A 22,727-nucleotide genomic window follows, 5' to 3' on the forward strand; every position below is an offset into this window, starting at 1 on the left:
AGGGACGTTACAAGATGGTTCTTGTTGTTACCCTGTCCGGTGCCCGGCATTAAGGGGCTAAACAATGACTGACTCGGCTCGGGATCAGTATACTGTGTCAGAGTGGGGTATTCACCCCCCCCCCCCCCCCCCCCCCCCCCCCCCACACACACACACACACACATGCCGCAATATAAGTGCACCTCACCTCACCTCACCTTGATCATGGAACACAACAGCACTCACAAAACAAACTAAAATATCATCTTCTGGATAATATTTGTTGTGTATTCAAATTCTCAGCATTTATTGACCACATAATTTTACAAAATATATCTGTGCTTATATGAGTATACAGAAGGTGACTGAATGTCAGTTTTGAATTACGTCTAATGGCGTATGGACTTCGAACTTGTGACAAACGTTGATGTCTTGAGAAAACTCGTGTTACTGAATCCCTGCTGTCAGCCTCCTCACCCATCATGCCATCAATATACACAATACTGTTGAATCATTCTGCTACGTTATGCAATACTGTTGAATGATTCAGCTACGTTATGCAATACTGTTGAATCACTCTGCTGAAATATACAATACTATTGGATCATTCTGGTGCGCTTTGCAACACCGATGAAACACTCTGCTAAAACATACACTAAAGTTGAATCGCTCTGCTAAAACATACACTATAGTTGAATCACTCTGCTAAAATATGCAATATAGTTGAATCACTCTGCTAAAATATGCAATACAGCTGAATTCCTCTGCTAAAATATGCAATACTGTTGAATCACTCATCACTCTGTTAACATATGCAATACTGATCAATCCCTTTGCTAAAATATGCAATACTGTTGAATCACTCTGCTAAAATATGCAATAATGTTGAATCACTCGTAGTCCCGTAGTGCTTGTCGTAAGAGGAGACTAACGGGATCGGGTGGTCAGACTCGCTGACTTGGTTGTAGCCAAAATTGCGTAGATCGATGCTCATGATGTCAATCACTGGATTGTCTGGTCCAGACGTCATTATTTACAGACCGCCGTCATGTAGCTGGAATATTCTGGGTGCGGCGTCAAACAACAAACAAACAAAAATCCGTCGCCATGAACAGAGACGGAAGGGAAAGCTTGACGGCAAATTAGTGTTAGCGGTCCCCAGAGAGTAATGTCATGAGAGTTACATACCCTTTGTTTACGAAGTCACATGACTACAATCACATGCTTCAAAATGGCGGACGCCAGAGGTTGTTTCGTAACGCTGTTCCTGCTTTGTGTTTGTGCAAATGCACAATACCAGCCGAATTGGGCTTCGATAGATTCCCGGCCTCTACCAGCTTGGTATGATGAAGCCAAACTGGGAATATTCATTCACTGGGGAGTTTTCTCCGTGCCCAGCTTCTCCTCGGAATGGTTCTGGTGGAACTGGAAGGGCGGCCAGAGCACCCCGGGTGTCAGGTTCTTCATGCAGCAGAACTATCGACCTGGTTTCACGTATGCTGATTTCGCTGCATTGTTCACAGCGGAATTCTTCAACGCCGAGGACTGGGCTGACACATTTGCTGCATCAGGCGCACAGTAAGCGAGAGACACTGATTATATCTACTACTCAAAAGAAGTTATAAGCTGATAGGAAGTCTAAGGAGCACCCGATTCTTTCATGTTCCTATAGTCAGTCAAGACCTGACAGATGAACTAGAGTAATCTAAAAGATTCGAATGGTCCGTGACTTCTTTTGACAAATATTGAATCAGTTCTGTGAGTTTCGTATTCCCGTAGTTTTGTTGCTCTCATCGTGTTGTTTCCGATTTCTTATGTAGTATTCATTAGTGGTGGGATGATACACTGATGCATCGGTGGATCACGATTTTTTTTCTCCTCGATACAAGTATCAATCACAGTCAAACACTAGGCAAAAAGTATCGATTCTTACCTTAAGTGTTTTGAATAAGTGTTACACCAAACACTAATTACCAGTGAAAATGAGTAGTGAAAACGTAAATATTTTCATCCATTGTGCCATACTTGACACTGCAAACTGTTAATCATCAGTGTACCAGGTATTTGACAATCCTGTCTATGAAAAAGATGGCTTACGCACCACAGATAAGTGCACATGCAAGTATCGCGATACATATCGGATCGTGAGCAAGGTATCATGATACGTATCAGACCACACAGTTGGTGTATTGTCCCAGCCCTAGTGTTAATTACCTTAAATCAGGACACTAATGCATCATCAACTAAATGCACACCTGGCCTAAAAATGAGTTATGAAATTAGTGCTAGCACCCTTGCCTTTGAACTATAATAACTAATCCATAGAATTTCATGATATATTCGTTCTACGCCACATGTCACTATTATGACATCATATCGCTCATTGTGACACAAAAGGTATGACATCACAGTATATGGGAAAAGCACCCAATGTTAAGCTCACTTTTGTCCTCAAGACTCAAAATACATACTCTTTGTAGAGTTCTATCGTGTTTTCTGCATGAAATGTATTGCCACACATTTGAATATTGTAGTGACCGCATCTTTACATTTTGTAACCTGTATTTGTACATGTTCTAAATATAATTTTTTAATGTTAAGCTTATATATATATATGGCTTTTCCATTGGACGAGAGGTGATGTTCATAGGTGTATGGCACAATTTGTTTTTCATACGTTTTTCACAAGACTGTATTCTTGTAATTACGTAAACACTGAACCCCTTTCAAATTTCTGGGTAAAACCCTGGGAAAAATCCCAAGCACGAATACATACAGAAGCGTTGTCTTTTATCATTAAGGCCCTTTAATCTTGAACTCAGCATTTTAGCATACATAGAGAAACGTAGTATTGACTTGATCCATGTCTTGACTGACAGTGACAGTCGATAGCAATCTATGATTTACCTTAGTATCTATTTGACACATCTTTATCGTCACCTTTCAATGATCGACCAACTGATTTATGATGACTAACACATGTAACCGCCACAGGTTCATTAACAACTTCGGAAATCTCTCCCATCACGTTTATCGTGTTGGACATTTTGATGCCTTGAACCTGATGTAAATGTATTTTGATGTGCTGTCATTGTGACTGACTTACTGAGGTAGTTCTTAACAGACCTGTCTCATCCATTGATGATATTATTTCAATACATTTCTTGTAAACAAACTACAACTGATGTTCCTGTAAAACAAGTTGAGCATACATTCACGTCACCTCTCTATTTGAGGAACTATTTTATCCCATGATAGAGCTGTTTTTTTATGGCTGTCAGTGTAAACATGAAGTTAGACATACTAAATACAATTGTGTATAGATCTAGACCTTCAAACTTCAAGGTAAAATATATTAATATGAAAAATTATAAGAATTGACTTTGTGTGAGCCCATTGAATTATGATCCTTCATCATGGTAAGTTGTTTTTATGCAAATGAATTGTGAGAATTAACGATTTCATTTCAGGTACATAGTATTTACAAGCAAGCATCATGAAGGTTTCTGTAATTGGCCTTCAAAGGCATCATTTAACTGGAACTCTATGGATGTCGGACCCAAGAGGGATATTGTTGGTACGTATGAATTTGGACTGTGATATCATTGTGATTATAACATTAAACAAGTTTGAGGCCTTGTGTAGATGTGTTGGTTGTTAATGGTTGGTTGGATGAAGACAACCAACCAAGAAATCAATGATCATGATAATAATATTCTTGTGATTATTAGAAAGAAAAGGTCATAGTTGTTGACATGTCAAGTAAGAAATGGAATACACTTCACAAACAAATAAACGCAAACATTATCTGATTATGTAGACATTTAGTTTTTCCTGGATCAACAATACATTAAGCATTTTGAGAATTGGTATCTGTATTGACAGAGTGACCTGGGCTGCTGAGCTGGTAAAATAAGTTGAACTGGAATAAAACAAGAGAAATTAATAATAATCAAGCCTCATTTGATTGAGTACAGGGGGCGGTCGGGTAGCCTAGTGGTTAAAGCGTTCACTCGTCACCGGGGTTCAATTCCCGACATGGGTACATTGTGTGAAGCCCATTTCAGGTGTCCCCTGCCGTGATATTGCTGGAATATTGCTAAAAGCGGCATAAAACCATACTCACTCACTCACTGATTGAGTGCAGCAGTCTATTCCTGAGAGTCTGAAAACTCAAATGATTCACCTCATTGGTTGGCAGTGTAGTGAGTTTCAGAGTTTGAGGATGAAAGGCAACAGCTCTTTGCCCTAATCCTAATGTAGAGATATGGAGGGGTCTGTAGATTAAGATATAATAACATAAAGCTCATGGGGAACATAGGACCATGTCAATCACTGAGTACTGATGTAATGATGGCCTTAGAAACTGGTTTCTGGAGGTTTTATTGAGTGGCACAGGGGTAGAATAGGTCTTCAGCAACTTATGCTTGCCGTAAACGGCGACTATGCTTGTCATAAGAGGCGAGAAACAGGATCGGGTGGTCAGGCTCGCTGACTTCTTGATGCATGTCATCCTATCCCAATTGCATGGATTGATGTTCAGTCACTGGATTGTCTGGCCCAGGGTTGATTATTTACAGTCTGCTGTCACATATTTTGAATATTGCTGAGTGCGGCGTTAAACAACAAACAAACTTATTTGGTAAAATAAAACACTGATACATGTGTATTCAGGGGAACTTGCAACAGCCATCAGAAACAAGACGAAGCTGCACTTCGGCCTGTACCACTCCATGTTTGAGTGGTTTCACCCCCTGTACCTCAGCGACAAGGCGAACAACTTCACCACCCAGGACTTTGTGAAGGTGAGTTTCACCAGTGGCATGTGTTTTACTCAGCTTACAGAAATAACACACTGCATAAAGACGTGAACATTACTTGATAGGATTGGGGACTATTTGCAACAAATCTGCTATCATCATGATCATCCGAGATGCTTTGTTTCCCCATAGTATTAAAAGAGTTATTTCCCTTTACCAGCGATCTGTGTTTAACTGAAGTGTTCCTGTCCTCGTGAAACTTTGCTAATAACCCTTCTTAGTGGACAAGATAACTTATGGGTCTTCGTGTAATGCCTGCTAACATTGAAACTTCCAGCCTCCCAAGACCTTGAATGAAGGTTGTATGAAACTAACAGTGAGCCTATTGAAGGCCGGGAGGCCGAAAGCTTGACTTTGGTTATTTATGTAATTATTTGAATTCCTCTATGGGAATGAACACATAAGCTGATCTAACATCCCTTGCTCTTATATACTGAACATGTCAATATCATTATTACACGGAAGATAGCATTTTCCCTTCATAAGGAACAACTGAACTAGCCATGGTCTCCAGGCTTTGAATGTTTGTGAGAGGTCAGGGTCATCCGAAGTCAAAACAGAGCAGTCGTCATAGTAACTTTATACAAACATCTGTATGTTTTTCATAATATATTTCATATTAAGAAAACACTAAAAAAGTATGAGAATCTGTACTTTACTAAGAAAGTGTTATCCCAAATGTAACATTTGTTACAAGGAAACACTTAATTATTAATTTGAAGATGTGTTCATTTGGATTTCAGTTCAATAACATCTCGTAGGTTTTCCACAAAATAATTTTTTTAGTTCATCCTCATCCTCAAACTTTTCTGTTCCTGTTTAATGGAGAGTTTCTGTGTCTGCGGAACTCTGGGAAGTTGGTGTAACAGTTGTAGGAACCTGGTTCAGTTAATGTTACTCAATAATGAATGGATTATTACATTGTTTGTTCGCCATGTTGATTTAGAGTATGGTCCGGCGTGACCATCATCAATAAGTGTAGCAGGGCGTGGAGTCATCCCACAGATGACATCCTTACCTTGTCAGCTTGCTGACAGGGTTAACCTCTTTGGTCATGTGGACAAGGCGTCCGACCTCTGATCAGAAGGTCCGTGGTTCGAATCCCATCACGGGACTCGGAAATTTTATGGCCGCTACATTGGCGCCCAACGTGGGGCTGAGCACGTTCATATTAAATTTGAGCAAAATAAGCCTCAGTACCCTACTATGCTGCCCGGGACGTGCCTTCTGTTGACGGGGGAGTATGTAGCAGGGCGTGGAGTCATCCCACAGATGACATCCTTACCTTGTCAGCTTGCTGACGGGGTTAACCTCTTTGGTCATGTGGACAAGGCGTCCGACCTCTGATCAGAAGGTCCGTGGTTCGAATCCCATCACGGGACTCGGAAATTTTATGGCCGCTACATAAGCACGAAGCATGACCATCGACCATAGTTCCATCCTGGTTAAGCACAGACTTGTCAGAGTGGAATAGGTTCATGGTTCATGTTTGCCATGTGTTTGCCTTGAATTTAAATAAAAAATGTATAAAAACTTACATGCCTCAATTCTTTTTAAAATAGGTATGAAAATGAAATAATTTATTATGGGCTCAGCAATGGTTGCCTGCTTTAAGATCTGGGTTAGAATTGGTCTATAGCAATCCATCCTTGTCGTAAGAGGATCTGGTGGTCAGACTCACAGACTTGGTTTGTTTCGTCTCATCATGTCCTAATTGTGTATATCTCAGCTCTCAGGATTGTTTTGACCAGGCCTGATTTTTACAGTCCACTGTCATATTGGGGGAATCGTGCTGAGTGCAGCGTTAACAACAAACAAACAAACAAACAGTTTAAGGTGGGAGCTGTAATGATGTGAGTGTGTAACAACAGGACAAGACAATGCCGGAGCTGTATGAGCTGATCAACACGTACCAGCCCGATGTCATCTGGTCGGACGGAGACTGGGAGGCTCCTGATGTCTACTGGAACTCCACCCAGTTCCTAGCCTGGCTTTACAACGAGAGGTGAGAAGGGAAGCCCGCTAAAACTTCTCAAATGGATATAATCTCATTTTACTCTGATTCAGTACTTATCGGCCAAGATCTGACAAACCCTCATCTATTTAGATACGTCAGGTGACCCCAGGTCAAACCGGGACTGCCCAATCAAACTGGAGATTTCATGGGCTTTTGTTTTTTCAAATTGTAACAGCTTTATCGGTAGATTTACTAATTTAAGGGGATGGCGACATGGAACCAATACCAAAAAAAGTTACTTTTCATTGATTGAAATACATGACTGAAACATATCCATAGCATAGTACAGCCATTTTAATCTCCATTTGGAACTATCTGCATATGTTCTTTTTCAGTTCACAGAAACAAGATATGTTGCTCTGAATACTGGTTCACTTGTATTGAAAATCTTGAAGATGTAATCATGCTCGTGTGGTTGACTGTGACAGATATCTCCCCTCCCCTTCTCCCCACCTCGTTAGACTCGTTAGTCCAGCCAAAATGTAACTCCATAATGCCAGCCTAGTTTGGCAAGGGTGGAAACTGGACTTTTATAGTCAGTTATCTCCCTTGCCTCAGGAAGATGTGATTACTCTGTGTTTAGACGTTTCACGTTGTCCTGCAAGAGAAGGTATACTAATACATGTATGATACACATGATACATGCAATGTGATTTCTGTATCATCAAACTCTACTTGTGAGCTGTGAGACAAGTACAGCTATGTTCTTTCTTTACTTTCAGTCCAGTAAAAGACACCGTTGTCACAAACGACAGATGGGGAAAAGGTATCGCGTGTCATCATGGGGGCTTCCTCACCTGCAGTGACAGGTATAATCCAGGTAAGAACAGGTACATGAATAGTTGCCCACTGCCTTGTACTATGAATTTATGCATACTGATATAGAGGGTTGTAGGAAATCATTGAACTATCGATGCATTACCCTCTGTGATATCTAAGACAAAATTGTTATGGATGAGCAACTTCTTTAATACAATTGGGTGACGTTTAGGTGTAGATTCTAACACCGTTATCAAGCAAATGATATCTATATGAATCTACACCGAAACGTCACCCAATTGTATTAAAGAAGTTGCTCATCCATAACAATTTTGTCTTAGTTACCATTCCAACTTCTAAATGCCTATCAAAGAAACTCTGTGATATGTTTAGATACACATTTACAGCTATCTGATCAGGCATACACTGAAGTTGACTGAAGCTCTATCTTTACCATGTGTACATCAGCAACTTGTAGTATAACCATGGACTTTTATTGTTGTTAAAACAATATCATGTGACAAACCCGTGTGTACCCGGGTCCTCCTCCGGACCCATCCAACGCGAGTACCCGAGTCCTCGTCCCAACCCTAGATCCTACAAACATAACACGATGGCTCCACTGTCAACATGGTCGGTGTTATGATGTCAGGTGGTTTGTTAAGTATAAGACAAGCTGGATGAGAACCTGACTTACTAACCTATCACTGTATTACCCTATACTGCACCAGGTTCCTGACTATTTCGGGTAAACCTAGCAACCATCTTCCAAACCTAGGTTTTGAAATGGGTCACTTTTGAATTTTCTTTGAGGTTTTACATTTCAATTGTAATACAAAGGTTTCATAATTAACGTTTTATACACTTTTCTCTGGATATGAACACAATCGTGTTTGATGATTGGTTAAAAGTCATTTTTATTACAAGAAAATTCCATCACATGAATCGAACCTGTAACTTCACATGTCGCGTTAAGTTTTGTTCCATTATACATGTTATAAGGTATGTTGATGTTTTCTTATTTTTTCTGGTATTTCTTGCATTTTGGACGTTTCACAAGTTGGATTAAATACGGCTCCTCGGTTTTGGTTGAAAATGTAAAACCTTGAGTTTCGTGGAAAGCCCTCAGAGCCTACACCCCTGGGGGCTTTGTCTTGCTCACGGTTTCAGATTTTCAACCACAACGGAGGTGGTGTGTTTCATCCTATACATATACACTGTATTGCAGCTGAACAATCTCACAATATGTTCTCTCATGCAGGTGTCCTCCAAAAGAGAAAATTTGAAAATGCCATGACGGTTGATAAATATTCATGGGGATATCGACGTAATGCAAGAATTACAGACTTCCTGAGCATGGAGGAACTCCTGGGTACTTTCATCCAGACTGTCAGGTAGGACGTGTGATAGAGTTGTTGTTGTCTTCAAGTGTGCCTCATCAATGTTTAGTGCGCCATCATTTCCATTTGTGTGTAGCATTTGGGGTTATACAGGGTTAGAACTAAACCGTGACATCTTGCATTTTCCATTTGTCATATTTGTCTCTGGTATGATATATAGTATAACTTTATGTTATCACAGGCTCTATATTATCGAGGGCTCTATATTATCACGGCTCTATATTATCGAGGGCTTTCTATTCTCACGGCTCTATATTATCGAGGGCTCTCTATTATCACGGCTCTATATTATCGAGGGCTCTCTATTATCACGGCTCTATATTATCGAGGGCTCTATATTATTGAGGGCTCTCTATTATCACAGCTCTATATTATCGAGGGCTCTCTATTATCACGGCTCTATATTATCGAGGGCTCTATATTATCGCAGGCTCTATATTATTGCAGGCTCTATATTATCACGTCTCTATATTGTCGTGGGCTCTATATTATCACGGCTCTATATTATCACGGCTCTATATTGTCGTGGGCTCTATATTATCACGGCTCTATATTATCACGGCTCTATATTATCGAGGGCTCTATATTATTGCAGGCTCTATATTATCACGGCTCTATATTGTCGTGGGCTCTATATTATCACAGGCTCTATATTATCACGGATCTATATTGTCGTGGGCTCTATATTATTGAGGGCTCTTTATTGTAAAATCTTGTAATCCACACCCCTGTCGACTGTTTACTTGTGCAAATCTAAACACGATATTACATTGCTTGATTGTCACAGCTTCTTGTAAGTATACACTTTAACCTTTTTATGATAGTTTCTGGAATGTGTTTGAAGTGGAATTACCCATACCTTTTGAAACTGGTTAGAAAAGAACCCATTTATTCAGACAAAGTCCCTTGACCCAACCTAGGTATGCATAATCCAAAACAGTTTTGAATTGGTGTAAAGGATCTGAGTTTCATGAGATTGAAGGATTGTCATCATCAGTGTTTGAAATAATTTTAAAACTCAACAAGACAGTCAGGCAGGTGACTCATGAGCGTTGCCGGCCCATCTCCATCATTACCTACCAACATTGACATTATATATGTTGAAAAATCACAAAAACTAAGAGACAAGTTGCATCTTGATTCATTTGAAGATATGCAAACAATTACTTGTGAATCTACAAGGAGTTGTAATAGAACTGAATACACAAGTAGTCTTAACATTATCTGCCAGACTGTTGGGCAGGTGGAGGAAAGTTTCATACAGCCCGACAGAACAGTTACCAGCCACGGCCAGCGGGCAGGCAGTTATTTCGGACACTGGTCATCATGGCCTGATATTGTTTTGACAGATATGTTTTATTTCTGCACAGCTGTGGAGGAAACATGCTGATGAATGTTGGACCCACCAAAGACGGCCTCATCATCCCGCTATTCCAGGAACGTCTCCTGAATATGGGCGAGTGGCTGAATGTCAACGGTGATGCCATCTACAGTACACGCCCCTGGACATTCCAGAACGACTCCCTCACTAACAATACATGGTAAGTAAAGTTTCTCGGCCAACGCCGGCTGGAATAGTGTTTACTTGTGCCAACATTGTCTTGAATAGTGTTTCCATGCCAACATAGACTGAAATAGTTTTTCCATGCCAATGTAGACTAGAATAGTGTTTCCATGCCAATGTAGACTAGAATAGTGTTTCCATGCCAATGTAGACTAGAATAGTGTTTCCATGCCAACCTAAGACTGAAATATTGTTTTATGCCAACATAGACTGAAATAGTGTTTCCATGCCAATGTAGACTAGAATAGTGTTTCCATGCCAATGTAGACTAGAATAGTGTTTCCATGCCAATGTAGACTAGAATAGTGTTTCCATGCCAATGTAGACTAGAATAGTGTTTCCATGCCAACCTAAGACTGAAATATTGTTTTATGCCAACATAGACTGAAATAGTGTTTCCATGCCAATGTAGACTAGAATAGTGTTTCCATACCAATGTAGATTAGATATTGTGTTTCCATGCCAATGTAGACTAGAATAGTGTTTCCATGCAAATATAGACTAGTTTAGTGTTTCCATGTTAACTTAGGCGAGAATAGTGTTTCCATCCCAACTTAGGCGAGAATAATGTTTCCATGCCAATGTAGGCTGCAATAGTATTTCCATACCAATGTAGGCTAGAATAGGTTTCCATGCCAACGTAGGCGAGAAAAGTGTTTCAATGCCAACGTAGGCTAGAATGTTTCCATGTGAACTTAGGCTAGAATACTGTTTCCATGCGAACTTAGGCTAGAACAGGTTTTCATGCCAATGTAGGCTTGAAAAGTGTTGCCATGCCAACATAGGCTAGAATAGTGTTTCCATGCCAATGAAGACTAGAAAAGTGTTCCCATGCTAACATAGGCTTAAATAATGTTTCCATGCCACCGTAGGATGGATTTGTGTTTCCATGCCAATGTAGGCTAAAATAGTGTCTTCATGCCAATGAAGACTAGAATAGTGTGTGTGATTATTTTCACAGTGACACATACTTAACATGGTAACTTGAAACATTTACAACCAATGGAGGCTTCTGGCCAGGTCCCCATGCTTGTCATAAGTCTGTACCAAAACTAATGAGTTGATATAGTTTATCTACTCAGTCCGCTGTAGTTTAGCTGTACTGAGGCAGTCTGAAGTGTAGAAGGGGATTTGTATGTAGCAAGCAGGGCTTGCTCCTTTTGAAAGTTACTGGCCCTTCTCCAAACTAACTCAACTAAATCCTGGGGGCTGCGAAATAATTTAATATACATGGAGGCAACTAATGGGATCGGGTGGTCAGACTCGCTGACTCGGTTGATGCATGTCATTGTATCCCAGTATGTGGATCGATGCTCATGATGTCAATCACTGGATCGTCTGGTCCAGACTCGACTCCTTACAGACTGACGTTATATAGCTGGAATATTGTTAAGTGGTGTTAAACAACAAGCAAACAAACAAAGTTGAGCCGCCTCTTTCAACAAGCCTAGGCTGCTGGGGACCACTCCTACCCATGCATCATGTGCCGTGTTGCAGGTACACCTCAAAAGTTAGGATTAGGGCTTGGGTTAGGGGCAGAATGGAATAAGTAGGCAGGGTTAGGTTAGGGTTAGGGCTGGAATGTGTACACCATCATGGGTAAGGTTAGGGTTAGGGGCGGAATGTGTACGCCATCATGGGTTGGGCTAGGGTTAGGGGCGGAATGTGTACACCATCATGGGTTAGGTTAGGGTTAGGGGCGGAATGTGTACGCCATCATGGGTTGGGCTAGGGTTAGGGGCGGAATGTGTACACCATCATGGGTTAGGTTAGGGTTAGGGGCGGAATGTGTACGCCATCATGGGTTGGGCTAGGGTTAGGGGCGGAATGTGTACACCATCATGGGTTGGGCTAGGGTTAGGGTTAGGGGCGGAATGTGTACACCATCATGGGTTGGGCTAGGGTTAGGGTTAGGGGCGGAATGTGTACGCCATCATGGGTTGGGCTAGGGTTAGGGGCGGAATGTGTACACCATCATGGGTTGGGCTAGGGTTAGGGTTAGGGGCGGAATGTGTACGCCATCATGGGTTGGGTTAGGGTTAGGGGCGGAATGTGTACACCATCATGGGTTGGGCTAGGGTTAGGGTTAGGGGCGGAATGTGTACACCATCATGGGTTGGGCTAGGGTTAGGGTTAGGGGCGGAATGTGTACGCCATCATGGGTTGGGCTAGGGTTAGGGGCGGAATGTGTACACCATCATGGGTTGGGCTAGGGTTAGGGTTAGGGGCGGAATGTGTACACCATCATGGGTTGGGCTAGGGTTAGGGGCGGAATGTGTACACCATCATGGGTTGGGCTAGGGTTAGGGTTAGGGGCGGAATGTGTACACCATCATGGGTTGGGCTAGGGTTAGGGGCGGAATGTGTACACCATCATGGGTTGGGCTAGGGTTAGGGTTAGGGGCGGAATGTGTACACCATCATGGGTTGGGCTAGGGTTAGGGTTAGGGGCGGAATGTGTACACCATCATGGGTTGGGCTAGGGTTAGGGTTAGGGGCGGAATGTGTACACCATCATGGGTTGGGTTAGGGTTAGGGGCGGAATGTGTACACCATCATGGGTTGGGCTAGGGTTAGGGGCGGAATGTGTACACCATCATGGGTTGGGCTAGGGTTAGGGGCGGAATGTGTACACCATCATGGGTTGGGCTAGGGTTAGGGTTAGGGGCGGAATGTGTACACCATCATGGGTTGGGCTAGGGTTAGGGGCGGAATGTGTACACCATCATGGGTTGGGCTAGGGTTAGGGTTAGGGGCGGAATGTGTACACCATCATGGGTTGGGCTAGGGTTAGGGTTAGGGGCGGAATGTGTACACCATCATGGGTTGGGCTAGGGTTAGGGTTAGGGGCGGAATGTGTACACCATCATGGGTTGGGTTAGGGTTAGGGGCGGAATGTGTACACCATCATGGGTTGGGCTAGGGTTAGGGGCGGAATGTGTACACCATCATGGGTTGGGCTAGGGTTAGGGGCGGAATGTGTACACCATCATGGGTTGGGCTAGGGTTAGGGTTAGGGGCGGAATGTGTACACCATCATGGGTTGGGCTAGGGTTAGGGGCGGAATGTGTACACCATCATGGGTTGGGCTAGGGTTAGGGTTAGGGGCGGAATGTGTACACCATCATGGGTTGGGCTAGGGTTAGGGTTAGGGGCGGAATGTGTACACCATCATGGGTTGGGCTAGGGTTAGGGTTAGGGGCGGAATGTGTACACCATCATGGGTTGGGTTAGGGTTAGGGGCGGAATGTGTACACCATCATGGGTTGGGCTAGGGTTAGGGGCGGAATGTGTACACCATCATGGGTTGGGCTAGGGTTAGGGGCGGAATGTGTACACCATCATGGGTTGGGCTAGGGTTAGGGGCGGAATGTGTACACCATCATGGGTTGGGCTAGGGTTAGGGGCGGAATGTGTACACCATCATGGGTTGGGCGAGGGCTAGGGTTAGGGGCGGAATGTGTACACCATCATGAGTTGGGTTAGAGTTAAGGTTAGGGGCGGAATGTGTACACCATCATGGGTTGGGCTAGGGTTAGGGGCGGAATGTGTACGCCATCATGGGTTGGGCTAGGGTTAGGGGTGGAATGTGTACGCCATCATGGGTTGGGTTAGGGTTAGGGGCGGAATGTGTACGCCATCATGGGTTGGGCTAGGGTTAGGGGCGTAATGTGTACGCCATCATGGGTTGGGTTAGGGTTAGGGGCGGAATGTGTACGCCATCATGGGTTGGGCTAGGGTTAGGGGCGGAATGTGTACGCCATCATGGGTTGGGTTAGGGTTAGGGGCGGAATGTGTACGCCATCATGGGTTGGGCTAGGGTTAGGGGCGTAATGTGTATGCCATCATGGGTTGGGTTAGGGTTAGGGGCGGAATGTGTACGCCATCATGGGTTGGGCTAGGGTTAGGGGCGGAATGTGTACACCATCATGGGTTGGGCTAGGGTTAGGGGCGGAATGTGTACGCCATCATGGGTTGGGCTAGGGTTAGGGGCGGAATGTGTACACCATCATGGGTTGGGTTAGGGTTAGGGTTAGGGGCGGAATGTGTACACCATCATGGGTTGGGCTAGGGTTAGGGTTAGGGGCGGAATGTGTACACCATCATGGGTTGCGTGAGGGTTAGGGTTAGGGGCGGAATGTGTACGCCATCATGGGTTGGGTTAGGGTTAGGGGCGGAATGTGTACGCCATCATGGGTTGGGCTAGGGTTAGGGGCGGAATGTGTACACCATCATGGGTTGGGTTAGGGTTAGGGTTAGGGGCGGAATGTGTACACCATCATGGGTTAGGTTAGGGTTAGGGTTAGGGGCGGAATGTGTACACCATCATGGGTTGGGTTAGGGTTAGGGGCGGAATGTGTACACCATCATGGGTTGGGCTAGCGTTAGGGGCGGAATGTGTTTCGCCATCATCGGTTGGGCTAGGGTTAGGGGCGGAATGTGTACGCCATCATGGGTTGGGTTAGGGTTAGGGGCGGAATGTGTACACCATCATGGGTTGGGTTAGGGTTAGGGTTAGGGGCGGAATGTGTACACCATCATGGGTTGGGTTAGGGTTAGGGTTAGGGGCGGAATGTGTACGCCATCATGGGTTAGGTTAGGGTTAGGGGCGGAATGTGTACGCCATCATGGGTTAGGTTAGGGTTAGGGTTAGGGGCGGAATGTGTACGCCATTCATGGGTTAGGTTAGGGTTAGGGTTAGGGGCGGAATGTGTACGCCATCATGGGTTAGGTTAGGGTTAGGGTTAGGGGCGGAATGTGTACGCCATCATCCTACCCGTGCATCATGTGCCGTGTTTTGTTGCAGGTACACCTCGAAAGTAACACCCAGCGGGCGGAATGTGTACGCCATCATCCTTGATTGGCCCAAAGGGGATACACTGAGCCTTGGACGACCTTTGACCACCGTGGCAACGACAGTGAGCATGCTGGGATATCCAGGAAACTTCAACTGGAAGGAGAGAAGCACTGGAGGCATGGACATTGAGATTCCAGCCATCCCCATCAACAAGATGCCCTGCAAATATGCCTGGGTGTTCCAGTTGACTGGCATTGGGAACTGACCAACTGCGACGTAGTAGTTAGATTTGAGGCTTGTTACAATAACTTTCGTGTTTCTCATGCCACCCACTCTTAATATGTGACCACCAGGAGAAAGGGGACCTTAGGGGTTCTTGGATGCAACAGTGCTGTGATGGCATAAAGATGTTTGACAGCAACTTACTTCAGTGAAGATAGATTGTGTGATGTCATGTATCTCTGAAATACATATGAATTGATGCTTGTGAATTGTATTTTTATCTACCGAAATACTGTAGTTTTTAAATATGAAAAGTCAAAATGTGATTTTTCACCCATAAGGTACCGTATCTCATGGTTGCTCACATTTTTTTATTTTAAGAACATCTGAAATTTGTTTTTGCACTGGATTTTGACATTTTACAGGTCATGCCGGTGTGAGCTCCGGGCCATGTCCTCCCTCCCTAATAAGTCAGTGTGGACGCAAGTCATGAGAAACACAAATATTTGTTTAACTGGCCTAAGCAGCAATGTGATCCTTCAGTATGTTTATATATATATATATATATATATATTAATATATATATATACACTCACAAGGTAGAACTCATAAATTCGTTGATGATTTTCCAATCAGAGTCCCACAGGGCCACAGATCTCAAACTATATCCAAACTGGATAGATTGAAAAAAAATATTTGAATTTGTGTGAAACTTAACAGCTGGCGTGTGTGCGTGTGTGTGGTATTATTATTATTATTACTATTATTATTATCATTGCATAAGGTTTGGCACCTGGAACTCAATACCTGGTGATGGTGCCATGAGGTACTCATGCTGTCTTTTGATACAAGGAAGTGCTTTTAAATAATAGTTCCAACGTGCAATACTCCTGATGGGGAACTGCCGCTTGAAGCCTGAGTACACAGTGTGTATTGAAGTCTAAGGTCGTAACTAAAGTCACTGTTTATCTGTCTGATTGTGGACAGCATTTGGGGCATCAGGGTAGCCTATGTGTCAGTCAGCATCTTGGTCCAACACAACTGAAAAGGGAAATATAAAGAACAAACATCATGATCACTTTTAAAGAATATATCAAAATATTATTTTTATGATATCTTTTGAATTTAAATTTATTTATTTTTTATTATTAAGACATGACGTGCAGAAGAATTTTGAAGGAATTTATAAGAAACTTCCTGTCCACTATCTAAAACTAATTTCTGGTCTGGTACCAGTAGGCATGATGTATTGAGTCTGGCCATGGTAATTCTGTAGAGGGACGTACAATTACTTCAGATATGTCAGTTCCATGTACATGTCTTGACATATTGTGGACTCATTGTACATATGTCATTGTACGTGCAGTGCATTTGTGAATCTTGTGTCTTACTCTTGCTTTCCTCACAGTCTGTACTATAACATGTTTGTCCTGTCTGTACTGTAACATGTTTATCCTGTCTGTACTGTAACATATTCATCATGTCTGTACTATAACATGTTTATCATGTCTGTACTATATAACATGTTTATCATGTCTGTACTATATAACATGTTTATCATGTATGTACTATATAACATGTTTATCATGTCTGTACTATATAACATGTTTATCATGTATGTACTATATAACATGTTTATATTGTCTGTTCTATATAACATGTTTATCATGTCTGTACTATATAACATGTTTATCATGGTGATGCACATTGTTTATCTTCAAGCTTGATTATGATCATGAATAAAATGTAACAATTATTTTCATAACAAATAAATGAACAAGACTTTGACATGAATTCAGTCTTTCAAATAAACATTTTGACATATTGTCTCCTGATGTCTATTCTCTGTGATTCACGAGCAAGGTTGCTACAGACGTGACTGCATTTTGGTTTTTTGTGGGTATTCAAGTACCTCATATATTATCACAGAGTTATGATGCCGATCCATTCTGAATGACGGGTGCCCAGCATTTCGTGGCCAACTCGTGTTATTCCGGGACAAGCCGAATAGCGACTTGTGCCCCTCTCATGGCCATTTTTGTGACCGGGTTCCGTCTTAGCGCAAACGGGCATACCTAAAACGCCAACACGTTACGTCATGGTTCACATGTCATCGCACTCCGGCGCAGTGGTGACTCAGCACAACACCACTGCCACTGGCTAATTTGCATATCTAGTGACCGGACTTCGCTCTTGTTTGAAAACAAACGCACTTTTTCAGAGATCAGTAGTGAATGGACTAATGCAAGTATTTGGGAACGCTTTACATATTGTTTTGCATAATTATATAGATATGCTACTACAACTGCGACAGTGAGTTGCATGGCAATGTAGCAGTTTCGTGCATGTCTTTTTAGATTGAACAAACACATCACCACTTTAAATCTTTATTTGTTTGTTTGTTTGTTTGTTGTTTAACGCCGCACTCAGCAATATCAGCTATATGACGGGGTCTGTCAATACTCGCGTCTGGACCAGACAATCCAGTGATTGATATTCTGAGCATCGATCCACGCAATTTGGATCAATGACATGCATCAACCAAGTCAGCGAGCCTGACCACCCGTTCCCGACAAGCATAACGACACGCATAGTCGCCTTTTATAGCAAGCATGGGTTGCTGAAGATCTATTCTACCCCGAATCTTCACAGGTCCACTTTAAACAGCTCCAGTTTATTAATCTCTGGGTAACCTTGGACTATAAATATCTAGCAATCCCAACATATTATTTTACCCACATAGTTAAACATGTAGTTAATCTACGAATTTCCAACCAGTCGCTCCAGTACGTAAATAAAAAAATATGATCTTCTTAAGGTGGCCCTTACATTTGTGTGAAATCACATTGTTATATTTCATGGCCACAGATTACACTGGGCACACAGAATCATACCATCTTTTTATAATTCAAAACCACAACACAATAAATAACATTTGAAACCGGTTGCTTGGAAAATATTCCCCATAACCAAACATTGTGTCATACTTGCCCGAGCCAAATCGGTGACAAATTTCGCTACATTTGTTGAAGTTAAAAGTAAAAACTTCAAAGAAATAGGTACCTGAAACATATTTTGTCACTAACACGAATTTCAAGATGCGACAGAACAACGAAAACTCTGCAAATTGTTATTTATTATTATGTCACATGCTAATGATAACCGGGTATGTCAGTAGATATTTAGAATTCACAGGCTGGATTGTAGCCGTGACTGCCTATGCCTCTCTACTCGTAAGTCTCTCCCTCCTTCATGCTGTAGATGTACATGTAAACGTACGTGTAATACAGCTGACTGACTGGCCAACTGGCGCTCCCTCTTGTTTGGAGCCCGTGTTCCCGTCTTGCACATGGAGAGTGTCTTGTCACTCTGAATCTTTATACACAGATCTAAATCTGTTACAGGCGGTCTCCCTGGTCTCAGTTATTTCTAGTCTGTAAATCAGTGGAAGGGAATTGGCTGTTTGATTGTTATGGAACGATATCAGATCATCGATATACCTGAAACTTCTTGGCCAAATTACTTTGTTTTGACTTTGCCAATCAGGGCATTTGCATAAAGAAACAGATCCGCAAGAAGAGGAGCACGATTGTTGCCCATTCTATTTAACATGGCTCAAGGTTCTCCTGCAAATCTCCTTGATGTTTCAAGAAGGAACATCAATCAGCGGATTCTGAAACGATTATTGTGTGCACCTCTAGTGCCTAATATAGTTTAACTGATAATCAACAGCACAGGAGACAGTTTACGTTTGCAAGAATCTTTTTATTGAAATCATTTCATAAAGATGTTGATCGGGCGCTTTATTCCGCATCATCCTCAAATGCATCAGCAAACTCTTCTGCAAGTTGTTTTTGCAACAGTGGGTCTGAAAGGAAACAATTGACAGTATAAAATAATACACGTGTGCCAACTATGTTTGTCGTCCTTCAAATCAATAATCAGGGTCTGGGGTGGCCCAGTGGTTCAAAGATCCAGGATCAGCTGGTCTCGGTATCCGATTCTTCCTGATTATGATCCTCGGTCTGTCATCACTGTATCACTTCCTCAGGGCTTTAACGAAGTTATACACGTTAAAGACATTCAAGTCTTTGTGTTTTTTCCAAGAGCGTAATAAAGCTGAAATGCTGTTAAAATGGCCTCATACCTCAACTTAAATCATTCGCTCGAATCAGAACATTTCATGTCTGTGTTTGATATTTTCTACAAATACCACTACTATTCTACTGTCCCTTGGAGATTCTGGGTTAGAATTGATCTTCAGCAACCCATGCTTGTCTGAAGAGGCGACAGACGGGATCGGGTGGTCAGGCTCGCTGACTTGGTTGATGCATGTCATCGTATCCCAATTACTTGGATCGATGCTCATGATGTCAATCATTGGATTTTCGGGTCCAGATACAAACAAACTATTCTACTTGTTATGTTATATTACCTGAATCTATGGTCATGAAGTCATGGATGCTCCTCGAGAACTCTTCCACACTCACGTTCGAATCACCTGAAATTGTTGAAGTTGTCAGTCAGACTTTATTCGTCAAGCGAGAGGAATATACATTTTCACAATAAATGACAGGAACACTTAAGTAATGCCAGTGTTTGTGAAACATCAAAATCGCGTGTATAAAGGTGTACATTGTCATTAAATGAATTGTAAGTGTGTTTTACCATTTTCATCAGCAAGTGAAAGAAGATCCTCGGCTGCCCGTCTTTCCATCAGTTCCTCAGCTTCTGATTGGTCAATATTGCCATCCTTGTTCTTATCAAGCTCGTCAGTGTTTCGTTTGCCTAGGGCAGCTGCAAACAACAATGTACATTTGTCAACAGAATGTCCTTCCAGCATCAAATGTCATATTGTAATGTTCATAAACACACACTTAGTGTCTTTTTAGTTCCACTTTGTACACATTGATCTAACATGATAACTTATTATTTAAATATTTGATTTTTCGTAAGAAGATCCGCTGATAGTGAATTTTTAAAAAGTGGTAACGTCTACGACAGACGTTCATTTGGACTTCTACAACTGAAATAACATTCCAAGCTGCTCTAACACAAGTAATTTACTCAATCATTTGTGTTAACACGCCGTAACTAGGACAGAAGGCATCACACTTACTGCTGACTTATTGGACATATGACATTTTCGAAATCTAAATATTGTATTAGGTGTGTTATTCTCAAAGCGTCAGGTATATTTCGAGATATATTTGACATTTTTACACCATTCCTCTGTTGACAATATTTAGGGTTAGGGTTAGAGTTAGGCTAAATGCACATTGATGTCCCATCAGCTGTATTAAATACAATCTTTAATATGTTGCACATTCGTAACTTGCCATCCAACTCTGTCGCACGGGTGAGAGAAAATCTCTAAGTCTCCAACTGTAATCTTGTATAGGGCAAGCAATGTCTATTTCTTGTTTTACGGATATTGTGTGAAAACTCAGGGTGGACAGGTTGGAATGAAAGAAAGTAAAGAAGGAACAGTATGGGTGGTCTTCAATTGCTTCTTCGTTCTAGCAACGCAAGTTCCTTTTGGCGGAAAATGTCAATAACACTCTTCATTTTTTTCCAGTTGCCGTTTTAATTATGGTGGACGAAATCCGTAAACCCATTTTTTTCTAAAGTTACCCTAAACGTAATTGTACATCTAACCCGTTTGGGAGAGTTTATTCCTGTTCTTACCGACTGCTGGGTTGATGATGTGTCTGTATCTCCTGTAAACCCGGAACACCCGAATTGCGCCGTTAATTATTCGCCTGCCCCTGATCCGGATCCAACTCCTTCTTCTTCTCCCCCAGGCGTCCGACTCCGGGAGCACCACCAGGGCCACGAGCAGGAGGACAAGGAACAGACGCATCCTGATGAACTGATACTATCTGCGTGACATTAAGATAATTCTGGCTGTTACCAATGCAATCACCAGCGGAACAAAATACTGGCAATCGTTTTTTTCTCTTGTATTTTAAAAGATAATACAGCATATTATATCAAACCTTTTAACAAAATATTCCTCGCCTTCAATTTACTTTGAATTTCTCATGAAACTTGTGATTAATGAGCACTTGAAACATCCATAAAAAAGAAAATAAAGCAACAAAACACTTTCCATATTCATAAGGAATCTCTGACAAAAACAGAGTTGGTTGTAAGATTCCGACTATATCATAAGCATGTGTTTATATACCAGGTGAGTGTATCCAGCCCCACCAGCAAGTCAATTGTTCACCAATAAAACACGGGAACAAATGGTAAAAGTCAAAATAAAGAATTGCATCAGTTTTGTCTCTGATACTGATTCGTCAAACTCCAGAGATTAAGTATACTCGATTATGTGATAAAACAGATTCCATTGGACTTAAAAGGCAAAATAGTGGTAATAATTACATGAATGCATAACTGAAAGTCACTGTTGACACCTGGGTCCACTTGCACAAAGCGATCTTAGTGCTAAGACTATTGTAAGCCTATGTTAAAGTATGGGAGTTACGATCATCTTAGCGCTAAGATCGCTTTGTGCAAGCGGGCCCTGGTGTTGGCGAAAAGTGTAAACATGTTCTGCTCTAGCGGAGCCACCCGTCATTCATACAATTTGCATAAGAAAGTAAGCAGTTGTTGCCTGTCGCCACACAGCAGTATTGTTGCCATGCGACGGGAGCTTATGAACAAACACGACAGTCAAGTGATAGGCCAGAACATCGAGTGACGCGATGTCACATTTACTGATTTGCTTAAAGAAAAATTATATATTAATTTAGAATTTCTTCGGCTGTGTTCAAGTACAGAGATTTTCCATTATTAGAAATAAAACATTTAAAGGTTACTTACCCGAATCAGACAGATGAAGCAGCTGCTTTAGCTTGGATAAATGCGCTGCTTATATTTATTTAGATTTACAATGAAGACTTGTTAAAAGCAACAGGAAAACACACTCCAAAACATCAAGATAACATCTCAGTAGAACGCCTTGTGATTGGTGGATTCGTTGTGCATCTCTAGCATCGTGACTTGTAACAGTTGGGAGAGATGGATGTCAGTGCCATATTTTGATGTAATGCGATAAGCATGATAGGATTTTGCGCTGTCTAATGGAACTAATGATATTTTCACACGTTCACAACGAGATGACTAGATTCCTGGGGTGAAGTGGCAGATCCTACTAATG

General features: G+C 42.1%; 2 protein-coding genes across 2 annotated transcripts; one reads left to right on the plus strand and one right to left on the minus strand.

Annotated features, from left to right (window-relative positions):
• The first annotated feature begins 1,196 nt into the window (after positions 1-1,196).
• Positions 1,197-17,388, plus strand: LOC124122573 (alpha-L-fucosidase-like). Its single transcript, XM_046485634.2, has 8 exons — positions 1,197-1,557; positions 3,450-3,556; positions 4,654-4,784; positions 6,671-6,804; positions 7,539-7,636; positions 8,837-8,969; positions 10,346-10,516; positions 15,347-17,388. The coding sequence occupies exons 1-8, from the start codon at positions 1,211-1,213 to the stop codon at positions 15,600-15,602; spliced, it is 1,377 nt and encodes a 458-aa protein (XP_046341590.2). The 5' UTR covers positions 1,197-1,210; the 3' UTR covers positions 15,603-17,388.
• Positions 17,389-19,303: 1,915 nt separating this feature from the next.
• Positions 19,304-22,517, minus strand: LOC124122587. The gene is made up of 5 exons (XM_046485661.2): positions 22,391-22,517; positions 21,248-21,441; positions 20,228-20,356; positions 19,995-20,060; positions 19,304-19,427 (listed from the first exon to the last, which is right to left on the minus strand). Exons 2-5 carry the CDS (start codon positions 21,420-21,422, stop codon positions 19,363-19,365), a joined length of 435 nt encoding a protein of 144 aa, XP_046341617.2. The 5' UTR covers positions 21,423-21,441; positions 22,391-22,517; the 3' UTR covers positions 19,304-19,362.
• Between the last annotated feature and the right edge of the window lie 210 nt (positions 22,518-22,727).

Source organism: Haliotis rufescens, unplaced genomic scaffold, assembly GCF_023055435.1.
Source record: "Haliotis rufescens isolate VD_foot unplaced genomic scaffold, xgHalRufe1.0.p SCAF_71, whole genome shotgun sequence".
NCBI classification, from domain to species: Eukaryota; Metazoa; Mollusca; class Gastropoda; order Lepetellida; family Haliotidae; genus Haliotis; species Haliotis rufescens.

Bases quoted from the DNA above. Each gene is read 5' to 3' on its own strand.
- LOC124122573 (XM_046485634.2), top strand. From the start codon at position 1,211: ATGGCGGACGCCAGAGGTTGTTTCGTAACGCTGTTCCTGCTTTGTGTT. The intron at 4,785-6,670 runs GTGAGTTTCACC...GTGTAACAACAG, and splicing joins CCACCCAGGACTTTGTGAAG to GACAAGACAATGCCGGAGCT. The intron at 6,805-7,538 runs GTGAGAAGGGAA...CTTTACTTTCAG, and splicing joins GCCTGGCTTTACAACGAGAG to TCCAGTAAAAGACACCGTTG.
- LOC124122587 (XM_046485661.2), bottom strand. From the start codon at position 21,422: ATGCGTCTGTTCCTTGTCCTCCTGCTCGTGGCCCTGGTGGTGCTCCCG. The intron at 20,061-20,227 runs GTAAAACACACT...CAACAATTTCAG, and splicing joins TTCACTTGCTGATGAAAATG to GTGATTCGAACGTGAGTGTG. The intron at 19,428-19,994 runs GTAATATAACAT...GTTTCCTTTCAG, and splicing joins CTTCATGACCATAGATTCAG to ACCCACTGTTGCAAAAACAA.